Genomic DNA, 12,649 nt, shown 5'->3' on the forward strand with positions numbered 1-12,649 from the left:
GATGTTAGTACACTCTTGGCTTAGTGCCTGATTTAACACATGTCCACGTGTTCTGCGTTTCAGGACATGTGTGTCGTCTGTGGCAGTTTTGGCCAAGGAGCAGAGGGCAGGCTGCTTGCCTGTTCGCAGTGTGGGCAGTGCTACCATCCGTACTGCGTCAGTATTAAGGTAAGGAGGCTTCCATCTGAATGGCTTCACACAGGCGCGTTGACATTTGATTTGGATGCTATCGTGCTGCTTCCATTTCTTACAATTAATCAAGTATTGTTCATCAGGGTTATTGTGCATATGTGACAATATTGAAGTACTTTTAGTATTGCCTTTAAAATGTTACTTCAAGAAATTAACTCCATAAATCTGATGTCTTAAATTGTAGTAATTATCCTGCTGTTGTCTTGAAAAAGTCTGACCCAAAATGCATATATTTAATTGAAAAGATACTTTATACTATTATTTTCTAAGCCTCGAGGTTTAGTTGATTCATCCTGTCTGTTGGTTATAAAAGTTGAGAGCGTCTAGAGTACTTAGCCCATCATGGTCTCTTCCAACAGTCACTCTGCTCAACCCTCAACCCTGTATACGAAAGGTTCATATTTTTAATCGGGTTTGGAACAATCGTGGCCATTATTTCTTCAAAATTTTTCTGTGCCCCAACACTCTCCCCCCATTTCTGGAATCAGTTGTGTGTGTGCCTGCACCTGTGCACACGTGTTGGGTGTATGTGAGAAATTGCATGACATTTCCTGCAAATCACTGACACTTTGTTGACTTTTTCCAGTTGTTTTTCTCTGTTTGTGTAGTTTCTATTACATTTCCCAAACTCACTGTTATTATATTGTATGTAATATATTTTTAAGCCCATCCAGTGGGTTTTTCACTCAGATAATTGTATTTTTTAACCTGAGTTCCATTTTACAGTCAATAGTTATCTTGCAGTTTTAAATTTTTTTTTTCTTTCAAATCTTTATATTTATCTGGCATTTCTCATTGTAGTAAGTAATCTCTCACCTCATCAGGGTATGTTTACCTGCTTTTTTTTCCTACATCTAGTAGTTTTTGATTGAATGTAGACATTGTGCATTGTGATAATATATTGTTGGGAGTCTGGATTTTATTCCTTCAAAAAATACTTAGTTTTTGTTTTGGCAGGAAGTTATTTGTGGATAAATTTCAACCTTTTGAAGCTTCTTTAAAAACTTTCTGGGGTGGTTCTAGAGAGCCTTTTTACTTTTTAATAAGGTATCTATTCTTAAATGTTTCAGTCTTAGAACCCTTAACACTCTTAAAAATTATTGAGGACTCAATAGAGATTTTATTTATAAGGGTATTACTTATTGAATGCTTACCATTTTGGATTTTAACTGGGAATTTTTTTTTTAATTAAAGTTTATTGGGGTGACAATTGTTAGTAAAGTTACATAGATTTCAGGTGTACACTTCTGTAATACATCATCTATAAATCCCATTGTGTGTTCACCACCCAGAGTCAGTTCTCCTTCCATCACCATATATTTGATCCCCTTTAACTGGGAATATTTTAGAACAAAAATATACAGACAGAGCTTATATGGTGTCAGTGTGATGATATTTTGGACGTCTTGTAGCCTCTGCAAAACATCTGTGGGTTGACGAAAGTGGAAAAGACAAACAACATCTCAGTATTACTATGAAAATAGTTTTGACCTCACAGACCCACTGGGGTTCCCCAGATCCCACTTTTGTAACTGTTCTTCTGGCAATGCTATACTTGAGGCATGGCCTTTGTATGGTCTCCACTGAATTCTCCCCACACCCCTCCACCCCAGCCTCCCCCATTCCACTCCCCAGTCTCTTTTCACTCTGACTGGTGGGGATTCAAATGTTTTCCAGTCCTGTGTGAGCGCTGATACTTGTTCAGCTTACAGATTCCCACTGGGTGCTGCTCACCCTGCTGTGGGTCCTCCTCTGGCCTCCTAGATGTGCAGCTTGGTTCTGCCAAAGACTTCGGGGGATGCTATGTAGGCTTCGAGAGCTCTTCCTCTTTATTGTTTCTGCTTTCCAGTCCTCTGTCCTGCACATTCCAGCGGCCTCCTCTTCCCTGGATTCTATCCTGTGTTCAAGGCGGTGAGACCATTGTCTCCTTCTGGGGTCCTGCCTCCCTGGGCAGCGTCCTGGAAAATGTCTACAGGCGAAATATCATAGGACTCACCTCACTTCTTCCCCTCCTCTGAGAAACCACAGGCGGGTTCAGCCTTTTGTCCAAATGCTTCATACATTTTGCCCAATTTTCTGGTATTTTGTGATGGGAGAAGGGTCTCTCACCAGTACTGCACCGCAGTTGAAGCAGATATCCATTATAGTCTATAAAACACATGTGTTGCGACTTTGTAATGGTAGCACGGATGGAACCCTGGGTAATGATACCTTATTTGAAAGAGCTCTTAAAAATAAAGACTAAACCAGTCAATAGGAGAAGAAAGGGTTGATGGTAGAGCCCTGAAAGCTGTACAAAGGGAATTTCAAAGGGTGGGGAATTGTTCAAATGTTGAAATACTGTAGAGAGGTCAAATACCAGATGCTAACGTGTCAACTAGATGTGGGAGTGAGGAGGTCTTGACTGACTGACCTGAGCAGTTTCATTGGTGATGGGCACGGACCAGACTGTAGTGTGTTAGAGAGTGAATATGAACTGATTAACTTGAGTGTTTGGCTGTAAAGGACCACAAAGTGTAGGTATCTGTGAAATACGGTGAAATAAGAAAACTTAGTGGGAATGAAGCTATAACATGAAAAAAAGTTCCCGCTGAATCCCTGGGATCTGCCTCCCACTTTATCTTCAGCCTCTGTGCCAGGCACCTCTGTGCCAGGAAACCACCGCCCGATCTCGCCCGCTGCCTGCCTTCGTAAATGAAGTGTTGTTGGCACACAGACATGTTCTTTTGTTCACATATGTCTATAGTTGGTGTCACTCTACAGTGGCACCGTTGTGGAATCCAGCAGACCAGATGCCCCACAAAATCTAAAATATTTACTCTTTGAGCCTTTACAGAAAATGTTTGCTGGCTCTGAGCCACCCTGCTGTTCCTACTGGAGGCCTTTCCTCCATTTGGGTAAAGAATGAAATTGATAATCCAAGCCTAATTTAAAAGAATTAATAGGCTAATCAAAGTAATAAATATGCGACTTAAAATATCAAATGGCTTTAAAAGCCTTCTAATGACTGAGCAGCAACCCTTATCCTTACCTTTGCATCTGAGCCCTGTTCCCACAGGCAGCCCTGTTCCCTTCTGCCCGTCAGGCCCTGCTTGTAGGAAACGCTGTGGCTCTCAACAGCACGCTGGTGCCGCTGCTGTATCTATGGGAGATGCTGTGTGCTTGCCGCTGTGAATCAGTAAAGGCTACGGTCGCTCTCAGAAGCCCCCTCCTGCCTTCTCCGTAGTTGTTTCACTACATTTAGCTCATAAACAGGGTTGGTTATGACTCGGTAAAGGTTCACTGAAGATCTAAATGGCATACTGTGACTTTCTTTCCTTTTTCATGCAGTTTTTCCCAGGAAGAAGAAAATCATGGTTCCTGGTTCTTCATTGGCTTTTGTTGTTTCTTTCTACCTGCTATAGCACAATCATACCCGGTTATTTTGGCAAGAACTTTGTTTCTGGGCAGAGTCCTGCCCCCTCCCCGCACTCCCCTTTACCTGTTCGGATCTAGGTCTGTTGCTCCGCTCTCATCCTTTAACTTCTCGGGCTGTTGTCCTTCATTGGGTTACTGCTTTCTGGGTCCCACGTCTTCCCTTTTCTTGGTGCATACCCTTGTTCTGTTCCTCAGCTCGCTAAATAACTTCATTTGGCAGATGTGTTGTATGTCCTACTTCCACACTTAATTGCTTGTTTACTTGGTGAAGAATTGTACCTTGAAAAGTTATTTTCCTGTAGAATTGGAAACTATTACTCTATTTTAGCAGCCAGAGTTGGAAAGTTTGATGCCATTTTGATAGTTGTTCCTTTATTTAACTCTTTTGTTTTCCTCTAAGGTAGCTTTTACACTTCTGGATGAGTCGATGATCTGAATTGTTATTCTGTCTTGATTGCTTGATATTTCATTATAACACAGGCTCTTTGTGGTCCTTTCTATGAAGAGACTCCACTCTTTTGAGATCTTTGCGTTGGTTCCACATTCTTAATAATATATGATACGATGCTATGAGGAATTGACTAGAAGTATAGAGATGCTCCGACTTTTCCAGAGAGTCTCAAACTAACTTAGACCTTTGCAGCAGAGGCAATAAACAGAAGAAAGAACGTGAACTTCAGAAGTCCTATCTTTATAGCCTAACAACGTCCACCCTCAGGAAATGTTCTTGGGAAGTCATGTTTTACTTGCATTTTCCTGCATTTTTATATTGATTTTAATGTGCTAGTCCCTATACAATATATGTTACAAGTTTCAGAAACCTAAATCATGAAATGTCATAGATAAAACTACGTTAATACAGTTTAAATCTTTTATTAGCAATAATGGGGTAGTTTACTTGATTTCTGTAAAATCCAGTCACCACATCTATAAAATAGGCATAAAATCTATAACACAAGGTAGTTATTTGGGCTCTAAAAAAGGCATGAAAATATATACCACCTCTATTCTGTCTGATAGGTAGACTCCTGAAAGTAACGAATGTGCCCACCTCAGTGTTGGGCCACTGCTGGAGCTCAGTAAGTGTTAGCTGCTTGTGACTGTCCTGCTTTCACCTGCATAAGCACCATATTCATTTACAGGTATATTCCATTGTGTAAAACGAGGCATAGGTTGCTGGATAAATCACATGGATTGGTTGTTTCTCTTGCAGATCACTAAAGTGGTTCTTAGCAAAGGCTGGAGGTGTCTGGAGTGTACTGTGTGTGAAGCCTGTGGGAAGGCAACTGACCCGGGAAGATTGCTGCTGTGCGACGACTGTGACATAAGTTACCACACCTACTGCCTAGACCCTCCGCTGCAGACGGTTCCCAAAGGAGGCTGGAAGTGCAAATGGTACTCGAGGACTTACATTTCCCTTGTTCCTCTTTCAAGTTCCAAGTTCCCCACATTACTTTAGTTTTAAAAAAACTTAGCCACATGTGTTTAATTACATAATACATGTTTGCCATGATAGCTATCACTAATCAAAAACTGGTCAAATATGCGTGAAATAATTTTCCCCATCCTGTTCATGTAGAACTTCTTGAATTACATGAACCAAGTAACTAAAGAAAATTGCGACTTGGGGGTGTCGGGTTTCAGGTGTGTTTCGTGCAGACACTGTGGAGCCACGTGTGCGGGCCTGCGATGTGAGTGGCAGAACAATTACACGCAGTGTGCCCCCTGTGCCAGCCTGGCGTCCTGCCCCGTCTGCCATCGCAACTACAGAGAGGAGGACCTCATTCTGCAGTGCAGGCAGTGTGACAGGTACGGGCTGGTATTTGTTCTTGTGTCTGTCGCCAGCTTTTCTCTCTTGAGTGGAGCAGAAGGAAATTGGAAAATAAATTTCTTCTTAAAGAAACAAGACTTTTCCTCTAGGTTTATAGTCAGTAGAAACTTACAGAAGTTTCCTGTTTTGTATTCTCAGTTCCCGACTCAAGATTTTTAACTGAGGCTTTTTTAAAGGGTTTATGAATTCCTTGAAATTAGATGCAGAATTACTGCCTGCGTATATGCATTTTTCTACAAGGGTTTCTGAATCTTTTATTAGATTTTGCCAAGAGTCTTACACAGTCTGTTTTCCTTAAACCACTTTTTCTTAAAGCTCTCGATGCTAAATAACTACGTGTTAGATACCATTTCCCACCTTCCCTAAGTGGTTTGTGTGCAGCTTCAAAATCCAGGAAGTCATCTTGGGGTTCGGTGGGATATTATGGTGCTCGTTCCGCGCATGTGCTGTTAGTTGTAATACTGTATCAGCAGCACAGGACTCAGCACTCTGCCGACCAGCGCTTTGTTCTAAGGCAAGACACCTCCTTTTATTTCACAACTGTAGTCACCATCCTTGCGTGACCTGTACCTGCTCACACTGGTGCATTTCATGGGGTGCATGCTGGCTGCCCCGTTTGCAGCCTCCCGACCTGCTCTCCTCTGGCCCAGCTTGGCCTCCTCCCAGCTGTCGCTGAGATCTTTGGGGTATGATCGTTCAACAGTTACCCCATCCTCCTCGTGCAATGTGCTTTGCTTCCTTCGAAGTACTTGATTTCAGTCCTTTTCTTTCCTCCTTCTCAGCTATGAAAATTTTTGTGGGTCAGGTGGCAGGGTTAGGCGATGGTGGTCCAGATACGGGGATCACTTGAGGTTTAGGAGCTTGAAGTTGGAGACTGTGAACTCTTGTTTTTAAAAGGAAACCGTTCTCAGTATATTTCTTCTTTTTTTTTCTCGATGTACAAATACTGTCTTTTTAGATGGATGCATGCAGTTTGTCAAAACTTAAACACTGAAGAGGAAGTGGAAAATGTAGCCGACATTGGTTTTGATTGTAGCATGTGCAGACCCTATATGCCTACGTCAAATGGTAAGAACACACATGAGCAGTGAGTCTGCTCTTCACAGCTCTCTGTGCCGTGATGTCCGTAACCAGCGACTGGGTGTAACTCTAATCCGCTTTTTGTGCAACTATTATTTGGACAAGTATTTTATGAAAAATAAGTTTTGTTGTTGTTGTTGTAAATTAACTCTTATCCCAACTTATTATATTAAGACAATTTGCTTACATAAAGAATGTATATTAAACATATTTTACATATAAAATGTAATTTTTGCTTTTAAGACTCATAATTTTGTAATTATTAGCAGTTTGTAAAAATGTAGTTGTACTTCTTTATCTTTACCAGTTTTCTTCCACATGTGTGTATTTCCTCCATCACTTCTTTTTTGTTATCTTAAAGACAGCTTCTAACTGTTTCAAATTTTTATTTCAGTATTTATTTCAGTAAAATAGGTACAGAAATAGAAAATATTTTTTTATTAAAGTTTATTGGGGTGACAATGGTTAGTAAAGTTACATAGGTTTCAAGTATACAATTCTGTAATACAGAAAGAGAAATAGAAATTTTAATCATTTGTAAGTCTTTAAATACACTTTACTATTTCTGAAAAAATTACATACGTTTTTGTTTTTGTTTTTAATTTCAGTGCCTTCCTCAGACTGCTGTGACTCTTCACTTGTAGCACAGATTGTCACAAAAGTGAAAGAGCTAGGTAAAATCTGAAATGCTTTATTTTGCTGGTCTTTACGAAAAGCGTATAAATGCATCATTTTTGTGTAACTTTCCACACGTTCCATGAAACCTTCCTGAATCACGAATGTTCAGCCTAAATCCCCTAATGTGGGTACTCGTTTCTGTAATTGATGTATAAAATGCTCATCTTTCCAGGTTGAGTGGGACAGTCTTCCTGTAAGTGTCACCCAGTGGGCCGTGGGAATGACTGCTCTTAATCGTTAACGCCATCCTGGCTTTGCTTTCATTGATGCATCACTGTGCTTAGTCACCAGTTAGCAGAAAACAAGGCCTAGTTAGCAAACAGGTTCCTTTTGAATTAATTCAATCTCACGCTGTTTTTTTCTGTAATAGATCAGCCTGGCATAGTGATTAATATATTCTTATTAAACTGTCATTCTTTTGTCTACTTCTGTTTGCTATCATCTGATACAAAAATATTGGGATAGTACAGCAATTGTTCTAATGAATAGCAAGTTTACACATTTAAATATTTGCCAGATCTCTCCTTATTTACTACCTCTCCCTGTAAGTGATTATATTGATACTTTGCTTTCCAAGTGGGCGTCTAGAGTATTCTTGTTTTTCTTATGCAAAACATGTTCTCCAGGAAAAGGCTCATAGTTGAGTAGCTGAGCATTGCTTTTAGTGCTTTCTTTTTGAATCCTGAAACTGACACACGATCAACAAAATGCCAGGAAGACCGTTTTTTAAAAACTTGCAACCTTTCTGCCTGTAACTCAAGGAAGTTAGCTAATTACTCTTAGTTTTAATTGAATGTTCTTAAGTTAATTATTCATGCGTTTCGTAGATAATTGCTTTATAGAAGTCACATTCCCTTGACTTGGGTATTTTGGACCATTAATGAACTTTTATCAATCAGAAACGAAGACAAGATTTAATTTGTGTGCTCGGATATTGTAATTTTAGATCCACCCAAGACCTACACGCAGGATGGTGTGTGTTTGACCGAATCAGGGATGACTCAGTTACAGAGCCTCACAGCTACGGTTCCAAGAAGAAAACGGTCAAAACCAAAGTTGAAATTGAAGATTATAAATCAGAATAGCGTGGCTGTCCTTCAGACCCCTCCAGACATCCAGTCAGAGCATTCAAGGGATGGTGACATGGATGACAGTCGCGGTAATACGAATTTATATTCTATGGAGTACGTTTGCAAGAATTAAAGTATGTAAAGAAGCTTTTAAGATATGTATGATTCATCCTCAGGGTAACTTCTCTCCACTTAGCTAGCCCTTGTGTGACACTTGTCCTTTCTAAGTGAGGGGTCTTCTTGGACCTCCCCTTTCATGTTGTCTTCCTTTCCTGTACCCTTGAGAACAGAGCTACGATAGCAAAATCTCCAGGAGCACCATTTCGTGGAGGGTCACAGATGGGAAAACTGAGAGGGCTTGGCTCGTTTGATAGCAGGATAAAACTTCTCAGGGTGCTGTGAGCTTGTACACGATGGTTAAGCTAAAGCAAAGTGTGACCATGCATTCTCTTCAGAAAATGGAAAAGACATTTTAATCTTCAAGTATAAATTTTTATTCATCATAAATTTATGTTCATCATAAGCTATCTGTTTATAAACACTTGATCTAGTATCAAGGTTTTTCTAGGTGAATTCTTGAAATGACAACATAATTTTAGTATTAAATTCGTTGTGAGTTACATTTTTGCTTATCTCTGAAGCAAATGACCAAAGCCTTGTTTAAAGTAAGAATTAGTTTTGTTCCATCACATCTTGTCGTTGAACAGTATTTACTGAGCGCCTACTGTGTCCTAGATGTGGGAAGTCGTATCAGAGAACAAAACAGATGAAATTCTCCCCTCGTGAAACTTACTTTAATGTTAGGAGGAAAGACTGTTAAACCTTATAACACAGTGAATAAGTGAATTACAGTGTGTTCAGCAAGTGCTGTGGAAAAAGCAGAGTCACAGGAACTGGGGGCGTATAGAGTGGTGTGAGGGGTCCGATGACCTGAGAGCAACGTCTGAGGTCCGACTTGCATGAGTTGAGTGAGTGAGCCTCTGATTCTCGGAGGGAAGAGCAAGTGGACAACGAGCCCAGTGAGCAAAGGGGCTTTGCATTTGCTGTGAGTGGGTGGAGGTTTCCGCAGAGGAGAGGGACATGACCTAACCTACCGTGTTTCCCCGGAAACAAGACCTCACTGGAAAAGAAGCCGTGGGGTGATGTTTCAGGAGGACATCCCCTGGACATAAGCCCTAATGCATCTTTTGGAGCAAAAATTAATATAAGTCTTAAAATAAAATTACAATAAGTCTTACTTTCGGGGAAACATGGTATATTTTACAGGGAACACCGCTGTGATGTGACTAGACTGTCAGGCCCAAGAGTTGAGACACTAGTGGATCTGTCAGGAGGCTGTTAGTGCAGGTGAGAGTTGTGGCTCAGAACGCACGTCTGGTGTGTCCCTCACACTGTCGGTGCTCACAGTTCTTTTGCAGTGGTATGTTTTGAGGTGTGTGTGTTTGGGAGAAAAGCTTTCCAATGCTTAACCTATAACTGATACTCAGATACCGTTGAACAGGAAATTTGATTTTGAAGTTTTAAGTGAATTGGGACTTGTAAAGAAATAGTCTGTATCTGGGAGGAATTGATCATATTAACCAGCAGCCAGAATACAGTGAAGAATTCTAGTTTCTGAAGATATTAGATAATGTCTGGAAAAATGGTTCTATAGTTACTTAAATCTAGGAAGTGCTGAATTTCAATAAATTTGAGAGGTTTTTTGATAGTACAGATTAATTTCCAAAGTATGACATCATAGAAGCTTTTAAAAACAAAATAGAACATTCAGAACAGACCAGAGGAGGTTCTCGGTGTGACTGCTGTTCTGCAGAACAGTTTGAGAAATGGTGGCTGTTTCTTTGTGCAGTTCTCAGTTGGGGCTGTCAGAAGAAGACATATCCCTACAGAAGTCTTATCATACAGCATATTACACACAGGATACACACATAATATTCTACAGGCATCTACAAAGTACAAGTGAACTGGTGATTCTCCTGTAACACTGCAACATTACCCGTTGTTTTGTCTTTGTTGATTTTTAACTCCCTGGTAAATGTCTTTAGGAAAATAAGCCCAAAACAGTCACCTGAGCAGATGGGAAACAAATTCCTTGTACAATCAAAGCAGGTTTCTTTCTGGTTTACTTACTGGGATCAGGAAACTACATGCAATAAAATCCCAAATCTTAACAAAAACAGGAGCAGTGTGTGCGTGTGCGTGTGTGTGTGTGTGTGTGTGTGTGTGTGTGTGTGTCAAGAGTGGAACACGGTGCCTTCCCCTCCATTGCTGCCCCCTTGTAGCCCCTCAGGCTGTGAGGAGCAGGCATGGGCAAGAGAGGGGCGGAGAGAGGGGTCTGGAGTGGCAGTAAGTCGTTCCCGGAGAGGCGAAGGAGATACGCCAGGAGGAAGCAGCCAGGTTGGGAGGCTATTACGTCCTGTCGTGTTCTTTGTAAGTCCCTCAACTTTTTAAATTGGATTTTTGGACAAGTAGTACATTCACCTGGTTTAAAATTGAAAAAAAAAGGGGGGGATGGTAAACAGTGAGGTGTCCGTATGTCCCCTGTCCTCTTGTCAGTTCACTCCTCCAGAGCCAGCCACTCTGTGTGCTTCCAGAGGTGTATTCACACACAACCCACAGGTGCGTGTGTGTTCTTCATGTCGCTACCTTACTTTCCTTTTCCTTGCCTTTACGCTGTCCTTCGTTTTTCATGGCCTCAGTTTTCATATTCCTTTGTGTGGATGTAAGTAACTAGGTTCCACTATTTATTGACAGACCTCTACATTTTCTTCAGTCTTCCACTCTGAGTGGTACGATGAATAGCCTGGTACGTTTGTAATGGTGGGCCTGCAAGGTGAAGTCCTCGCTAAGGCAGGGTTGTGTGCTTGCAGCTGCTCTCAGTAGGTAGGGCGGGTTTGTTTTCAGTGGGTGACAACTCTGCATGACGTAAACAATGCAAAGCGGCCAACAAGCCAGTGCTGAAGCTCATCTCCCTCCCAGCCGTCCCCTTCCCTCCTCAGGAAGAACCACTGTCTTCTTCACAACCTTCCGGAGGTTATTTACCCTCATACATGAGTGTTTATGGCACAGTTGCTCATACTTGGGCAGGAGTGTTTTCCTTCATTGTAGTCTGTGGGAATCAGAAGTCGGTGAGAAGGGACCGTAGCCTTCCGTGACACCAGTCATGTTTGGGCCACCTTATAGGCCACTTTACACTTTTTATGTCAACATTTATGCTCTCTCGTGTCGCATCAGCGTCACCGGTCATTGTGGCTCCATTGGCGTTCCTGTCCCTGCGTGCGCTGGTTGAAGGGCAGGGTGTCCTGTGGACCAGGCCCAGTGCTGCGTCAGGGCAGGTGGTTAGCGTGAGGGATTCTCTCCTCACCACGCTGAGATCCTCTTCTCTCTCCTGTGGTGGGTGTGATTCCTGTTCCTTCATGCGTTTCTTTCTTCTTCCTCACCCTCACTTTGGTGGAGCATACCTTCCTTTGTTTCCCAAGAGAGAATATATGGAAGGTAAATTTGGGGGATTATATATCTCCTCCGCCTTTTGAGGATGGTGTTATAAACTTTTTTCTTGGTTCTTTCCACTCGCAGTTAAGAATTTGCATTTGCTAAGTCAGTTATCATTCATCTTTCTTTCGCTTTCTTTTTCTAAGATTGTACCTTTCCTCCTGTCCTGTTTTCTCTGTATTTGTGGGTTTGTCTTGTAAAAACAGATAATTGCTCTGTGTGTTTAGTAGGTAGGGTTTTGGAAGAGTGAAATTAGATACATGAATTTAATCTTCCATCTTCACCCAAAATTCCCTCTTATACATTTTTAGGTGGGTTTATGTTGTGGTTAAACCATTGGTATTTTTGTTTTCCTTGGTGCTTGCTAAGTTTCTGTAAAGAAGCATTTCCTTTTAAGACAGTCTTAGCTAAATAGAGCAGATAGCAGATTGTTAGGGAATTGGCCTCAAACATCAACTTAATTATCAAAAACAAGTTCACAAATCCTGGGAATGGTGTTACAGAAAATGTTTATATAGTATTTAGAATCATGAAGAAAAGAGCTAAAGTTTAATTTTAAATGTATCTGGCAACTTGTTCTTTTTCCTATAGCAGTGTAGATCCATATAAAACTTTCAAAGGTTTGCTCTTCATAGTGTTAATATAGCATTCTTTTCTAAGAACTGTGCTTTTGTATACATAATGTCACCGTTCACTTCATTCAGTCAAATAATTATTAAACATCTATTAGGTACCATGCTGTGGATGCAGCTGTTAACAGGAGTCGTAATACCTGTTTTCGTGGGGAGTGTTCTCTAGCAAGGAAACAGTCAATTAAAATGAAGCATAATGTGTCATGTACAGGAACATGTAACTGGCATGTAACCTGGTCTAAACATCAGGAATTCTC

General features: G+C 41.0%; 1 protein-coding gene across 21 annotated transcripts in view; it reads left to right on the top strand.

Moving 5' to 3' along the window:
• KMT2C (lysine methyltransferase 2C) overlaps positions 1-12,649 on the top strand; it is a 222,825-nt gene that overhangs the window by 148,305 nt on the left and 61,871 nt on the right. For all 21 annotated transcript variants that reach the window (XM_088799766.1, XM_088799771.1, XM_088799770.1 and 18 more), the window contains 6 exons: positions 64-168; positions 4,823-5,004; positions 5,254-5,418; positions 6,399-6,508; positions 7,129-7,194; positions 8,145-8,357. In XM_088799766.1, coding sequence (XP_088655892.1) covers positions 64-168; positions 4,823-5,004; positions 5,254-5,418; positions 6,399-6,508; positions 7,129-7,194; positions 8,145-8,357 — 841 coding nt within the window. The remainder of the gene's footprint in view (positions 1-63; positions 169-4,822; positions 5,005-5,253; positions 5,419-6,398; positions 6,509-7,128; positions 7,195-8,144; positions 8,358-12,649) is intronic.

The sequence above is a fragment of the Rhinolophus sinicus genome, chromosome 8, assembly GCF_057876585.1.
Source record: "Rhinolophus sinicus isolate RSI-liver-muscle chromosome 8, RSI-T2T, whole genome shotgun sequence".
Classification (NCBI taxonomy): domain Eukaryota; kingdom Metazoa; phylum Chordata; class Mammalia; order Chiroptera; family Rhinolophidae; genus Rhinolophus; species Rhinolophus sinicus.